Genomic DNA, 15950 nt, shown 5'->3' with positions numbered 1-15950 from the left:
GTGCATTTGGCCTTCCGAGTTTTTATTTGAACCTGCACTGCTAAGCAGCGACTCTGCCCCTGCCTGTTCCATCTTGGTAACAACCCAGCTGACAAATAACATGCATATTTTGCAAGAAGATGCTACAGACTATGCAAGAGACAAAGAGTTTCTCTGTTATGAGGATGGATTTGCCAGCTTGGAATTGGCCTTCAGCGTTTGTTTTGAATCTCGCTGTTAAACAACCGGACGCTGAGCTTTTTCTTCAATGTCCATTTAATCCTTCCTTAAGCATGATTCACATTGTCCTAATCCAAAACTACTGCATCGCAAAGCATGGAAGCTGTGAAAGGAACTTTTCATGAATTGTTCACTCACTTTTTCTGTCTGACTTCTGTTTCCTTTGCAGAGTGTTTTTGTTTGCAGCTTGATCTCATACCCATTTCAGCCAGTGTTAAAATTCACATTGACTTAGCTGGGTGTTACCAGTGTTAACTGTATTTTCCACAGAAATTCCTGCTGTTGCTAGCCTGCATTCAATGTTGTTCACTTAGCAAAGGAAATTGCGTCTAATAAATAAGAAAAGATGTGTGCTTTAGGGAATGTTGGCCACTAGTTTCCTACATTGCTTTCACTGCTTGATTTCAGAGAGTTGGGTAATACTTGGGATTTTTAGGGGAAAACCCGGTGTAAAACTAAGGTTAATAGTTCTTTATACTCGGAAACTTGCCTTTAAATTTTCCTGAGAAGTACATGGAATGTATCGGGGATGGCGTTAAGAAAAACGGTATCATGTAGCTCTGTGACAGTCGCTGCATTTCTCAGTGTATTTAGGCCTCTCATCTGTAAAATAAGCATAATTGTAATGTTCTGTCTCAGAAGAGCAATGAGTATTCATGCACTAACAAGTGGGGGTTCTTGTTCTACCAACAGTTTCTCACAAAAAGTATTGAGAAGTTGATTTTGTGCTGTGCAGAGTTCCTGGGAGAAGGATGATGTACAGCATTTTAACGTGCTTTCTCCCATCGTTTTCCCCTCCTCTTTCTGTGCTAACTCCCCTCTTAAAGCTGCAAGGCTGCTGAATCTGGTCTCTTTCGGATTTGCAGGAAAATTAATTGTGTGTGACTTAAGAGCTCTGCCTAGTCTTAATTGAAGGCATAGAGGACTGAAGCTTTGAAGAAAGCATAATTTTTTCCCTAAATGTTTCCCCGTCATTTGAACTGAGTAGATGTTAATGAAAACCAGCATTAAAACAAACAACCCCCCCAAATGAAAAATGAGCTGAATAAAGCCCGTTCCTGTTGGACACTGGGCATTACTCAGTGCCCTTTTGAACAGGCAGCACCTAACCCCAGTGCCAGAGAAGTGTTTAAGCTACGAGTTACATCAGGTTAAAAATTCAGCATTCTTATTTCTAACTTTCAGATGCAAAAAGAAAACGCAGCACAGACAGCTATTCCTCAGATTCGTGGTTAGACATGGATGAAGAATCTTGTGATGCCCAGATCCGGGAGGAGAAGGATGACAGTTTGGATAAAAACTCCAAATCCTTGGTGGATGGCTCCTCCTCGCCCAACAGCACGCACTCCGATGGCAAGGAGGGCGCAGGAAGAAAACAAAAAGCCACGGTAATGAGATACCTAAAAAGAACTTTGTCTAATGAGTCAGACGACAGCGTAAAATCAACGACCCCCACGGACTATCCCAAAACACCAACGGGGTCTCCAGCTACAGAAGTTTCAACCAAATGGACTCATCTCACAGAATTTGAACTGAAGGGTTTAAAAGCCCTGGTGGAAAAGCTTGAATCTCTCCCAGAGAACAAGAAGTGTGTTCCAGAAGGCATCGAGGACCCGCAGGCTCTCCTGGAGGACATGAAGGTGGGTGTGATATCTTGCTGATCCACACAAACTGTGTTCTGGGGGCAGAGGAGGCAGCAGGAGACCAGAGAGCAAAGTTCTCCAGCAGAGGGATGGCAGCTGCTGTGCCACAGAGAGGGAACTTCTGCCCCTAACAGGAGCCATCTCTGCATTGGGGAGGTGGCTGTTTGCATCTGGTTTAATCCATCCAGTCCTTTCTGACCACAGCAGTGGCCAACAGTTTAGATCCTCTCATAGTTTAGCACTTGTTGTGTCCCATGTGTAAATATTGTACCTCAAAAAGTCTGTTTATATTTATAGTCTTCATCTGCCCTTTTTGGTCTAGTATCTTTCTGGAGTAGACCTTCCGAACTGACACATACAAAATAGAAACACTTGATTGTAATGCAGAAGGTATCTTGCCTAACATTTTCAGCTGCTTTTTTTTCTTTCACCTTTTCATTTTCTTTTCCTCCATTGCCCTCTATAGGTTGGTAATTATTCTCCACTGGTTTTGGAGATGGTGTGAGGAGCGAGTGCTCACTAGTGACAGAACTTCTCTTTAGATTTTTAATATACTGGAATACACCCCACCTGACCTAGGGATCAATTCAGAGCAGCACGGCCTCGCTGCTTCTAGTCCCAGCCTTGCCTCGGGGCCGTGGCATCGCTTTGCACAACTTGGTTAGATTTGCTGTGCCTTGTTTTCACATTATATAAAATAGGCATATTAGTTAATTTTTTAACAAAGCCAAGAGCAGCATACTCTTGTAACTTTGTCAAGACTTGTCAAATAAGGCTAAAACTGTCAGCCTGTCCTCCTCAGGTCCAGTACCGCGGCAATATTGATTGGTGGTCTTGTGTTTGGAGTGCCGGGTTTGTGCTGTTTCTGGGTGCAGGGTGGTTCTTCAGCCACATGTTCTGTACGCAAGAGCTGTGAAAGGGGAAAAATACGTGTTTGGGTGGTGGAAGGGGAGCCTGTGCTTTTTGAGTGCAAGTCGTGTAACAGCTGCTTAGAAAAGGCTTCAAAGGCAGTTAAAGAAGGCTGAACATATGCAGTGTGCAGTGGAACCACATTCCACAGTCTTGGAGCCTGGAAGTGCGATACACGGCCCTCATTTTGGGAAACCACGAGAGCTCAGAAAGCCTCGCAAAATCAGCCACTTTGTGTATGAAAGTGGACACACATGCCCAAAGTCGTGGCTGTAGATACGCTGGCTCGCTGCGTGATCGGCCGTCCTCTAATAACAAATCAAAATGAAGCTTCAAGACCAGGGGTTGAATTTGTGGCGAAGCAGAAAGAATGGTAGCGTTAGTTTTCCAAGCTTGATGCGCAGACCAATTTTCACTTGAAAATAAACTGTCCCTTCTTGAAATCCCAGAAGGGGGTACGGCACGTAATAAGTGGTGCAGATGTTCAGAAATGATCACGCATGCTCTTCTGATGACATACTGCGAGACATCTTACTAGAACACGGCAAGATGCCATCTGTGGGTCTGGTTGAAAGCACCGTGTAGGAGGATATGTTTTCATACTCCTCTCCAGGGCAGCGGATTCACTAGCTAGAGATGGAGAACTGCAGATGGACATTTAGAAATAGGCCCGAGCAGTGTCATTTTTGGTGATATTGTGCTTGAATTGGTAGTGAGTGGGCATCTGCCAGTTAATTTTATGCATCTTGCAGAGCTGCAGTCTCGATGTTCCATCTCCTTTGATAACTGCCCACTTCTGAATGCTCTCTCCTTGCCAGCACACACTGTAACCATGAGGATGTAGCCCAACATCTGGATATTTATGGTTCCCTGCTGGTTAAAGAGCCTGTGACCACATCTAAACATGTATGCTGCAGAATTGTTTTCTCTGGAGTCACCTCTGTATGTTTGGAGAGCCTGTGACTGATTAGTCAGAGCAAGGCCTTTAAAAGGACATTAACTCAAACATTTTCTTGAATAGCATCTAAAGAACTGTTAAAGAACTTAAATAAAAGTTACCATATCTTTGGATACTGGTTTTACATGGCGCGGGTGTGATTTTCAGAAAAGTGAGCATTATTTAAGAGTGATATTTGCAAAAGATAATTTTAATGGTGTTGAAACTGTAATTGCTTAACATTTCTGCAGAGCAGAAGTTCTGATCTTTAGCATCCAGATCCCAAACCAGGTGTGAGAAAGAGCAGGAACATACAGTTCATGTCTGCCTGTGGGAACTTGATTTGAAAGATTTGCCCTGTGTCATATAGAGGCATAAAGGCAGAAGAAGGAATACAGTCCATTTTCCAGAATCAGTATTTATCTCCCTGGCGGCTAAATCATATTCCCTCTTACTTTGTTACTAGTTTTCCAACTTGTACAGAAAATCATGTGGGGATTTTGCTGACAGCATGAGGAGAACCCTGGCACCTTCACCTCACCCCGGTGAATATCTAGAGCTTTCGGCTATATTCACATGGTTTATTTCTTGAGCAACCTGACTTTTAGGCATGTGATGTGTTTATAATATATCCCACAAAAAATACCCTTTTAGTGCACCTATTTGAGAGCTATTTTTAACAAATGCATAGCAAGAACATGCTCTGACAAAGCCTGAAAACTCTTGCTCTGCTTGGAAAGTCTTAAACAAGTTTCTTCCTGAAGAAAATAAATCTGTGTTTATTGTAGCAGTTTTATTTCTTAATGAAATAACACTCAGGAACTTTCCTGTATGACATGTCTTTGTCTTTCAGTAAGATAATTAATGTTTTCAGAAAACAGGATATGAGTAGTTAAACTGGAGAAAGGAAACCATTTTATTCAGTGATGTGAAGTTTCACAGAACAAATCAGGGCAACTCACAAAGAACTCGTGCTTTCCCATCTGAGCAAGAACACAGTAAGGGATGGGTGACTAGATTACTGCTTTTAGCGGTAAATACAGCTACAGCTATACACAGCTATTTAATGTCAAGTGGGTGAGACTCTTTGAAGTAATTTATTTTCCTTATGGGGAAGGAGATTGAAAACTAGGCTAAGCCTGTGTAAATTCCTCGCACGTCATGAAAGCTCCAAACTCACTGCGACTATCTAGTGGGGACGCAGCAATCCAGAAGTGCCGAGCTAATGCCTCTGCAGACTGAGAACCCATTTATCACCGTGATCGATGGAGTGCAGCAGTGCAGGGGAGGATTATTCACCGAGCATAACATGGGCCTCGCTTGGGGAGCGGGTCACTTCTTCCCTCAGCTCAAACAAGGAATTAAAATCTCCTCGGCTGCAGCTCTGCTATACAGCACGGGCCGCGTTCACCACCAGAGGAGCTTCTCGGAGGCCTCCAAACAGCACTTGCCGACAGCAGCGCTCGCACCGTAGCAGCTGGCAGCTGAACCAGTGGCTGAGGAGATGCAATGCTCTGTATGCAGAGCGGGTGGGCTCTGGGTGAGCTGTGTGTGCAGCAAACACAAGGGGAAATTGTTGTACAGGTAAATGTGCCCTTCCTGGGAGAGGATGGCGGGGCTGGAGTGAAGCTGGCGGCTGCCAGAAGATGCTGCAGCCGTCACCCCCACATCCCTGCTGCTTGTGGCACATGGAGCCTGCACTCATACCTTGTGTGCCGTATATACATGAAATATGAAACAGTGCAACAACTCTGGCTCCCAATTTAAAAATTAAGGAGCAGCGGAACTGTTAGAAAAGCACCTACACCGATGAGGAAGAGGAGGAGGGAAAAAAAATCACTGAGAGGTAACTTGACTTAGATGGTCGCCTTGGGAATTGGAAGAGGTTCATTGTGTGGCTTCTCCACTTCATATTTAGCTACCAAATAGTGTGTCAGTCTACTAAAGATGCAACTGGGGTGGACTGACACATGAAGAAGAGAATAGAGAGGTAACCATCCTACTCCTTGGTGTAGCTTGCATCCCACATCACAGGACAGGTAGAGCTGAGCAGACCTTTCATGGTGACAGTCTGCAGCCACATTAAACACTCTGCCAGTGCTGCCTGTCTGTACGCAGCCTCTGACTTCAGCACACAACACTTCTGTTCTCTCACCAGCAGGTAATTCCTTTTCTGCTCTTGGGGAACAGGATTGTGAGATCTGCCTCCAAATAGCGCCACAGACCTTCCCCACTTCAAAGCAAAAATGCTGCCCCTCGTCAGCAGAGGCTCTGGAAGTCCATTGGGGCAGAAGAAACTCAGTTTGAAGAAAAAAGTTTGTCAAATATCCGCAACTCCTTGGCAGCAGGAGAAGATTCTTGTGCAAGACAGATGATATCTACTGAAATATGTTCTTACTTTTTCTTGCCAAGAAATCTTACCCCCTTCTCATACTGATGACAGGAAAAAAACCTCCCTCCACTGAACGCATTTCAAGGGAGCCATTCCTTGCTGTGCTTTTGAAATTAATGGCTAAGCTGGATTCTTACATACTTAATCAGCTTCTTTGCTTCATACCTGCTGTTGTCACCACAGCCTGTAAATGTAATGAATCAGGCAGCCTTGTGCTAGATGAGCATCATGTTGTTTGTCTAACTGGAGCCCCGTGGCTTTTCTTTATCTTTTTGTTGTTGTTGTTTTATTTTTTTTTGTAAGCAGGTGAACAGAAGTCTGCCTCCTCCAGCCTGTTGTGTGCTGACACTTGACACTCCAGTCAGTGCAAACGTGGCTTGGTTATGGTTCTGCTGCTCAGACATCCATTGTTTTCAGCTGGCTGAGATGATAAACTGCCATAGTTTTACATTGCTTCTTGGGTAACGTTTCCACGTGATACACATGATAACAAGAAACCTTCGTTATCCTGCCAAGTTCTTGGAATATACTCTGCTTTCTATTGAACTCGGAGTCTCTGACAGTCGTTAGTGGAAATGTTAAGGTTTTCTGTCTTACAAGCTTTCAAATCCAAGAGTAGCAAAGTAAAGAGGGATTAATTTGTCCTTTGTTTATATGGCTCTCAAGCTGCTGCCTTGTTCTGGAGAATTTTGGCTTTGCTATGAAAACAAAAAACACCTTCCATTTTTAGGACCGAAAACTAACACTGTCTCAAAATAAAGAGGACATAAGAAAAGAGGTGCTCACTTAACCTCAGCTCAGCCAAGGGTTCATTTACCAGTGACTAGTCCGTATGTAGAAGTCATTCACCGTTTCACTGCAAGAACATTCAGCTGAAGGTACAAGACGGGCTTTGCAGCCCAGTCAAGCTGGGACAAGCCGCGTTTTACTCCTGACCAGAGAGGCTGTGCCTGTGCAGGCTCCCGAGCGCAGCCACAACGCTGGCCTGACAAAGCTGGGCTTGTACTGGTGTTGCTTCTTTTGGTCGTTGGAGCTGCTTTCAGACTAACCAATATTGAGAGCAGCCTTACTGGGATGATCGTACCTGAAGCAGCAGCACTGTGCCAGTGCTGTGGTGCTGTTAGTGAAGCATCTCTCATTTAAGCGGAGACTGGGGAATTGGCCTGAATCTGACAGGTTGCCTGAGCTCAGGGGCAAGAAAGGCAGCCCCAGGGACGCTCCTTTAAACCCGAGTTTAGATGCTAGTCTGCCTGCTCAGGCTCTCGGGGCCTGGAACATGCCGTCGTGCTCTGGGCTTTAGTTGGATGATTACAGATGAATTCCAGCTGCACTTCCTATTAAAACAATTACTGTATTTTAAGCTCATTTTGTATAGTGTGTGAAATTTCTGATTATTAAAGCTCTGCGCTGGGGACTGAGAGACCAGTGCCTATTGTTGTCTAATTAAGGTTTTTCCAAGAAGTTGGTATACTTGGGAGCAACACCGTTGCACTTCATCGTCTGGGGTTATCTCCTAAATTCTCCTACGAGGTAATTTCCAACCTGCAGTCCTTGTTTGTTTTCTTGGAGCATTTTTTTTCCCCTTTAACCTATTAGTGCTTATTTGGGCTTCAGTGTTCAGCAGCACAGCAGAATCCTCCTTTTGACTTGCTTTAGGTTTTCATTTGTCACACCAATTTTAGAGAAGTCTGTAATATTCCAGATGATTCAAGGCTGATTTTGCTGTCTGTCTTGCAAGAAACTTCACATCTTGGATCTTAATGACAGGTGCGGGAGTTTCAGTGTGAATTGGAAGTCTGGAAGCAAAAGTAACTTGCAGACATGTAACAAATCAACAGAGATCTTGTCGCTCCATCTCTCACCAGCGTAGGGTATTGTCTTGTGTGAGTCCCTGCGCTCTTCAGTTGGAGAAATATTTCTCTGGTTAATAAAGGCCTTTTCATTCACAACAGAACATACTGAAGGAACACGCTGATGATGACCAAAATCTTGCCATTTCGGGAGTCCCTGTGGTCAGCTGGCCCAAGAAGACCACAAAGGTAATGAGACACAATTATTTACTAATTATTGTTGTGCTAGGTCTTGGTGTTTATTTATCTATAGTCTGACAAAGTGCCATATATCATACTTTGGCAGCTGCTAGCATTTTTAACGTGAAATGTTATTTTTAATGGTTTTATGAGTAGGTGTTGAAGAAGAACATGAAAGCACCTCAGCAAGGAGAAATTGTTAAGAGTTTCCATTTAGAAAGAATTTGTTTGGGCCTTACTTAGCAGTGTAAAACTTTGATATGTCTTGGTTTAGTAGTAGTGGTTAAATCCAAAAATGTTGCTGTGACGTTTTGTGCAAAATTAAATTAAGTGTAAATCCTACAAACGGGTCACTTAGTAAGCGCTCTTATCTGGATGAGCGGGTGTTTTTTCTCTCCCACTGTGAGACCTCCTGAATTCTCTGTACAAGTGTGCCACTGTAACTGTGGAGGGTTGCTTTCTGTCCCTGTGTTTTCATTTTTCCTCCTATATATCAGAATGATTCACTTTGCAGGAGAACTGTGAGGTTTGCTTCATTAATGCTTATGAAAAGTTTGAAATCATTAACTAAAGAATAATGTCAAAAGGCTGGATGTTATTTATAACAGTGGTATGTTTACCACACTCCAGTTATTCAGCATGCTGTAAAAGCAGCTTTGCTTATTTAGAAGATGTCTTATCGCTTCTATTTTTACTTTCATTTTTCACTGAGTTAGTTTTACAATATATAATTTCTTTAGAAATGCTGAAAGGGTCGGTCAGCTAAAATCAGGCTTCTATCTGAAAATCTGTTGTTGTTGTCTTTGTAAATAACTTTCAAATAATTAACTGAGTGAATTATTTTCCGTGTTCTCACTTTTCGTGCCGGTGCACTTATCGTGGCTTTGCGTATCATCACTTGTAGCCATGAGAATTTGCTGGTTTCACATGGGCAGTAGGAGACACAACCATCGAAGTGCCAGAGTGGGGCAGAACGAGCATATCATGTTCCTTCCTGGTTTTCTTTTTGGGTTTTAGCTGAGCACGTTTCAGATAAGTTATATCTCGTTAAATACGTATTTCCCTTTTAGCTTCTAATAAATCCATGGGAAGGCGCTTTGTGTATAAACCATTTATTTGTTTAAAAACAACATGGAAAACCTTGAGTAGCTCTCGGATTCTCCACCGCTTTGGTAGCTGCTGCTTGTTCTTCAGCCAAGTACATAAAGCAAAATCTCTGTGTCCAGAGGAAAGCTGGGGTGTGAAACGTATAAAACAAAACCAAGAAACAACTGACTCTTGTGCTGTATCTTTTGAGCTTGTGGTAGAAACGAGGATCTGAGTGTTTTGAGGCTTGTAGAAGCTTTGGCATTTGCTAATATTCTTGTTCGCTTTAGTTTGTAATCCTTGATAAATAGTTCATTTCTTGTATTTTATTTCTGTGCGTTGGCAACATAACTGTAACTGTAAAAGATTTGTAGTTTTTGTGACGTAAATCTTATCCCTCTGTGTGAAATCCACCTTGCTGACTGCAAGGGCTTTTTTTAACTTTCTGGTGTTTATTTTCCTTTACCCTTTCTGGAAGCAAAAACTTCTAGGAGGCATCATTCCCAGTGCTAAGGTGTAACAACAAACACACACCTCAGCTAATAACAAATATGAGGAAAACTTTAACAGAAAGTCAGGCTTTAGATTGAAGTTTGGAAACAAACAAAAATTTATGACAGAAGTAATCCTTTCACCATTCTCTTCATATTTACTTGGCTTAATCTGTGATCAGTTTGTATTATGTCTTATGCTGTAGTTAAAAGCTACACGTGCAGATATGGCTGAATGCTTCCCCAAAGGACTTTGTTGGTTTGCTTCTAATTGGCAAATCTCGGTGTCATACGTTGCAGCTCTTTCCCTTGTCTGGGAACAAGGCTGGGAAGACATATCTGAGAGTTGAGCCTTTGAGTCCCAAATTAAAATACGTTGGAAAGACAATATAGGGGAGATTTGTATAAAGGCAGTGCTGGTAGCTGAGCTTGGTTATTTCTGCTTTGTTCCCTGTAAGTCCTGATAATGAAACAGAAGATTTTACAGAGAATAAAACCCTTAGGGAGGGGGAAACTCCCTTTAAAATTTGGATTGTAGCTGGTGGAGCAAGTCTCCATGGCCAGAAGATTCCACAAACACTGAGCACAAGGCAGGGAGTAAAACCTACCAGTGAGTTTGCCTTCTGTAGCATTGCTCTTGTAGTATATAGGAGAAATTCTCAATACTTAACACCTTTCCTGAGATACCTGTGTTCAAAAGGAGAAACAGATTCAACACAGCATGGCACCCACCTTGCTGGAAAGAAGATATTGTAGCTGTGTATCAGCTTCCAGGGAAACGAGGGTTGTCTGATTCCACATAAAGTAAAAGAAGGGAACTGAAATCCAGAAAGAGGAGGTAACAAATGGAAAAAGTGGCTCTTGTTTTCTCCCAAGAGAAGGCTCCTGAAGATATTTAGAAAGACAAGAGCAGCAGATGGAGAAGGAAGAATAAAGCCAGCATTAAATGCCAAAACATTTCAAAGAAAATGGAAATGACTGCAAAGAAAGGAGGGGAAGAGACTAGAAACAGCGAGAGAGCAGGATGAGGAGAGAGGCAAGTACTGGAAAGGGATGGAGTAGGAAAAGCAGAGAGCAGGGGGAGAAAGATCCCTGGAGTAGAGACAGAGAATGACTTAAACTATGTGAACAATCCATGTTGTGGAAGGGCAGGCTTAGTTATGTTGACTTGCTTTTGGGAGAACGAGCCTTTAATGATCTGAATGATTTTTGAAGCAGCAAATAATATTTCCCTTTGAAATTGAGTCACGGTTTCTTTTATGTGTCGTTAGCGCGATGTGCCAACGCGTGCACAGTTCTGTACTGCAAAACGGCTGCTTGAGGACTGTGAAATCCTGGGGCTCGGGGCAGAAACGTGTTCACTCCCCTTAAATCACAGTTCATGGTGGATAAGGTGTTAATGGGCGAGACATTAAACTAAGTCCGTGGAAGACCCATCCATACGTTGTAGCCTCGTGCCGCGTCGCTCCCGTCTGCCTTTTCTAAAGGCATTTGGGGCTGTTGGTTCTACTGCAGCTCACTCTCAAAAAAAAAACCCCACAACCAAACAAAATTACTTGCTGCGAAAAGAAGCAGAAATAATGATCAAAAACGTTTTTCGTGAGGAGATAAATGGGTGACACTGGATGATTTTGTGGTTAGTGTAGAAAATGAGAGGCTCTGCTGCAGCCTCGTTGTGCTGCACGTTTCTGCGCCTTGCACTGTTCCGTACGGAGATGCTGTTTCCTACCCTGGGAGGTTCTCAGGTGAAATTAATGTTTATAAAGATCTGTGACTTCTTCAGCAGAAAGTTTTTTAGTAAAATGTACGAACCATTATTATTTTACAGTAATAGAGAAATGGTGTGTGATTCACAGGCACTGCTGCCAGATCGTATTTACTTATCACTATGGAGCTTTTTTGAGTTTTTTGCACTTTTTCTAATTTATTTATAATTACTTAGCACAATAATTACACTCCAGTAGACACCTTTTTTTTTTTTAAATGCTCTTTTAGAAGAAACAAGAACTTACCTTTCTATTAGCTATAGAGTAAGAGAAGACAGTCCATTTTCAAAAGAAGTCTCTGTCTGATAATGATTCATGTACCAAAATATCTGGCTTCGCCAGGGATCCTAGGATATGTACAACGACCCTAATTTAGGCATCTCACGAAATGCGAAATGTGGGACAGAGGGGATATTTGAAACCTGCTTGTCCTGGTGACTGACAGTCCACGCACCTTCAGACCGAGCAGCACGTTTTTGCAGCCGGGGGTTTGTAAACCCCGTCCCCGTTCCTTTGTTGGGCGTTTGTGCAGCAGTGAGTTATCCTTGCTGGTGCGATGCTGAGTTATCTGTGGGGTTTTTGCAATAGTAGTCTGCTGTCGGAAAGGAAGAACTCCATGGGGTATGCTGCCTCGAAATGGTGGGTTCTTAAGTGACTGAAGAGGAGAAATAATCCTAATTAAGTCCTTCCTCAGCCCTGGGACATGAACTTCTGGGTGGTGTGAAAAGAGAGCAGGGCCTAAAACTGATTTTCCATTGTGGCGACGCTTTAATTGCTGCTGCAGAAAGCCCACTGCTTTCAACCCAAAACTTGAAACCCACTGTCCAGATTTGCTCAGCCCCACAAAGCCAGAGTTCCTATTTTATCCACACAGGGATCAGAGCTAGCGTTTTATTTAAGGAACTCGCAGTATGACCCAAGCAGAAAACATGCATTTTTCAAACCACTTCCTATTTCTGGAAGACAACAGTCAACTCTAGTAGCATGTAATTACACTCGGTGGCAGTGCCTTCTGGTTTTATTGCGATAAAGATCTTTGCTTGTCTATGAAGAGCAGCTCTAAAAAGCTGAAATGTGTTTGGACTCTATTGTTCTGTGAAGAGTTAGAAATGCAGACTGCGAGCCAGATTCTCATCTCTTTTACCTGGCACAAAGCTAAAGCCGCTGCATTTGTAATGATAGCAAGTGTCCAAATATATATGGGCCTGGCTGTGAGCAGGAGATGAAGCTGTAATTTTCAGTAGCTGGTTAACAGCTGCAATATGTGGCTGTTTCTCTGATGCCCATTCCAACACTTTTTCTATGTAATTTTTACCTGTTGGTTTTTAAGAGAAGAAACGTGAAAAGTATAATAAGGAAATGGTAATATCCTTATTTAAAGGAGTACTACTAATTTGTAAAGGCCACAAACGGAAATTTTAATTGGATTATGTTTTTTAAAAAACAAAACACACAAAACAAAGCGTATCTGCAATTGGCAATGCAAATAATGTTCATAGCTATGTATCAGTGCATGAGAACCAGGAAGAAAAAGTGATCTTAAAAAAAAAAAAGGGAAGACATCCATCTCTCAGGCTGCTTTTTTTTGCAGTTTGCTTTTTGGGGTTGGGGATGGTGGGTGTGCACAGGGTTGGAAGGGACCTTCTGGGATTTTTATTCCTCTCCTGTTATCATGGGCAGCATCTGATTCCATTCATTAGCCAGTTCTGTCTTACAGCAGTTTATTTTTTACCCCATTATCTTTACTAGAAATCTTCTTGCAAAATTGCACAGATACATCCGTATACCTGAAAAAGGATGAACTCCTAAGAACTAATCCTTGAGAGGCAGAGCAAAATATTTTCTGGTACCCAAACCACACCATATATATGTGATCATCTTTCTCACTGCCCTCTATTCTAGTTCTACTACGGGTACTTTTGAGATGCAGTTGGGTATGGGACTCCACAACCACATATATTATTCAAGATGTGATGTTTAAGAGCAGAGACTAGAAAAACGTGTCTTGTTCAGCGTGGCACAACAAAGCCAAAGGGAGGTGACTTGTGTAAGTACTTCAGGGAGTATAAACACCAGGGGAGGAGAAGAGGTATTTAAGCTAATGGACAGTGTTGGCATGAGAACAAGTGAGTGTAAACACACCAGAAATAGATTTAGGCTGGAAATAAGATTTCTGGTCGTCGTTCATAGTCTGAACTGAGCAGCACACAAGAAAAACAGACAACTGCGATGAAAAGGGTGTTAGATTCTTAGAAATAACTTGTATTTTAAATAATAAAAGGCAGTGGGATTAGTCACCCTCAGTAGATCTGGAGCCCATGGAGGTCCTTGGGCACACTCATGTGTCTGCTGCCATTTTCCGGCAAGAAACCTGTTGCCCTTTTCATGGTATTTCACATTAAGAATGCTGGGAAGGGAAGATCTACCAGTTTTTGATAAGAGAGCTCCTTTATGGCTCCAGTTTAATGAACATATACACAACATTATGCATTGGAACAAATTTAAGAAATAGTAAATAAATGGACCAAGTGGACAGAATAAATTTGATTGCAGAAATTCGGGGGTAAAAACATAAATTCAAGTGTTTTGATAAACTTTGACTTGAAACCAATGTGTATTTTCAGAAGCGTCAGCGTTGTTTTACACCCGAGTTTTCTTCGAATTCAGAGGGAGAGGTGCTAGATGAACAAAGAACATTCCTGAAAACCTTTGAATAAATACTTCCAGTTTTTACTTGCTCGCTTACTAAGAATTCCTGCCATAGCTATCGCTGGGCCAGCTCCACCCCTAGAAGCAAGAGCACCGGGGTTCTAGTTACAGCAATTAGTGTTTTTAGCCCGAGCGGTGTCTGAGACAGATCCGAGCACGTACAAATAGCACAACATCAAACCAGCATCAGTTTCAGGAGCTGCCCGGGGGCTCCCACCAGGAAAGCAACATTCCTGCTGGGAGCAGTGGGAAAACTCTGCCAAATTCCCTGGGCCGGCCCGGTCTTCGGAGATCCACTCAGAGTACGTCCTGTGGGGATACGGACGGCTTAGAAAGCAAATGCTGACAATTAAATCTAAGCCCCTAAGAATGAACGTAAAAATTGAGTCATTCTAGTGATGGAAAAAATCTCGGAATGGGAAGAAAAGAAAAAAAAAGAGAGCAAAACAGTTCAGCGTAAATTATTCTATGATGTATTTTTCTGGTTGAGATTCAAGTAAGTTTTACATCAGTCATTCCAAGTGGAGCAAGAGCAAAAAGGGGATTTAAACTGTCGCATTTTGTCCTTACCAGACACCAGCTTAAAGGTGTTTGAAGTGATCTCACACGGCACTGCCTGAACTCTGCTTGGTGTCAACAATTTTAAATGCCAGTAGTCTGCAAGAAGATTTGCATATACAAATATGTGTGTATTGTGAATCCTTTTTGTTGATACAAAGTCCTGATTATGAAGTTCATAGTCTACTGCAAATCAGACATTTTTGGTGTAGTTATCAGATGCTAATAATTAATTTATCTTCCAGAAAATAACTCAAGTACAAAAGAAAATGAGTATTAAAATCTATTTAAATTTTTCTCTTTACTGATTTAAATTGTGATTGGAATCAGTGATTTAAATAACTTTGAATATTTTTTGTTCTTTTACACTATAGGGTAGTCGATGCCATGTGGTAGGAGAGAGCTGAAATTTATTCAGAAAGATATCCCAGTTCTGGTTCCTGACAAATCCATTAAGAAACAAAACCACATAGTTGAGGTTTGGGGGATTTTTTTTCTTTCAGGGGACTTCCCACAGTAGCTCCGCGCATATGAAACTAAACCCTTTCCCTGCTAAATACGCTTGGGAGCAGGAAAAAACCTGACGCACCAGAACCAAAGGCCCCTTCAGGAAAGGAGTAAAAGCTGTTGAAGCTACTGGGAGGTTCTGTCAAGCGTCTGCTTTCCTGGGGCAGCTCCTTGCTTGACTTGTTTATTTTTCTGAGCGCTGCTTCAGTCTCTTGAACATGCGTCCTCGAGACAAAATCATTTCTGCGGTAGCTCTGTGCAGGCCAGAGGAGTTTCAGGGTTTGTTCCATGTGCATCATACAGAATATGCCCAAAGAGCTTTGCCGCCGATTGCTTCAGTATTTTTCTAAAAGCTGTGCCTGGTGACTTGACAGATTATTTCTCACCTCAAGAGGCTGTACTTGAAATATTGTGTCCCTTCGGGGAGTAATTATAAATAGCAAGGACTTGAATCAGCACCTTCTTAATCTTCCATCTTTGACTTAATATTTTCTCTTCTTATCAACTCTCAGCCACTTGCTTTGAGATCTGACCAATGGCTTTTTGTGATTAATACATCAAACAGGTAAATGAGAGCCATTTTGACTTTGAGCAGAAATGTGAACGGATTGGAAAAAATGAACAGACAGCTCTATTTTCAAACTGCTGTACTCCGAGTATCATACAAGAAGATTTATGTATTCTTCCCAGTTGTCATTCTTCT

The 15950-nt window shown here is 42.3% G+C and overlaps 1 protein-coding gene across 6 annotated transcripts in view; it reads left to right on the top strand.

Annotated features, from left to right (window-relative positions):
* Window positions 1-15950, top strand: part of KDM2B (lysine demethylase 2B) — a 115464-nt gene that overhangs the window by 69440 nt on the left and 30074 nt on the right. For all 6 annotated transcript variants that reach the window (XM_065646776.1, XM_065646777.1, XM_065646775.1 and 3 more), the window contains 2 exons: window positions 1405-1859; window positions 8053-8139. In XM_065646776.1, coding sequence (XP_065502848.1) covers window positions 1405-1859; window positions 8053-8139 — 542 coding nt within the window. The remainder of the gene's footprint in view (window positions 1-1404; window positions 1860-8052; window positions 8140-15950) is intronic.

The sequence above is a fragment of the Caloenas nicobarica genome, chromosome 16, assembly GCF_036013445.1.
Source record: "Caloenas nicobarica isolate bCalNic1 chromosome 16, bCalNic1.hap1, whole genome shotgun sequence".
In the NCBI taxonomy this organism is placed as follows: Eukaryota; Metazoa; Chordata; class Aves; order Columbiformes; family Columbidae; genus Caloenas; species Caloenas nicobarica.
The sequence above is the reverse complement of the archived record's forward strand: the minus strand, read 5'-3'. Positions and strand labels throughout refer to the sequence as shown.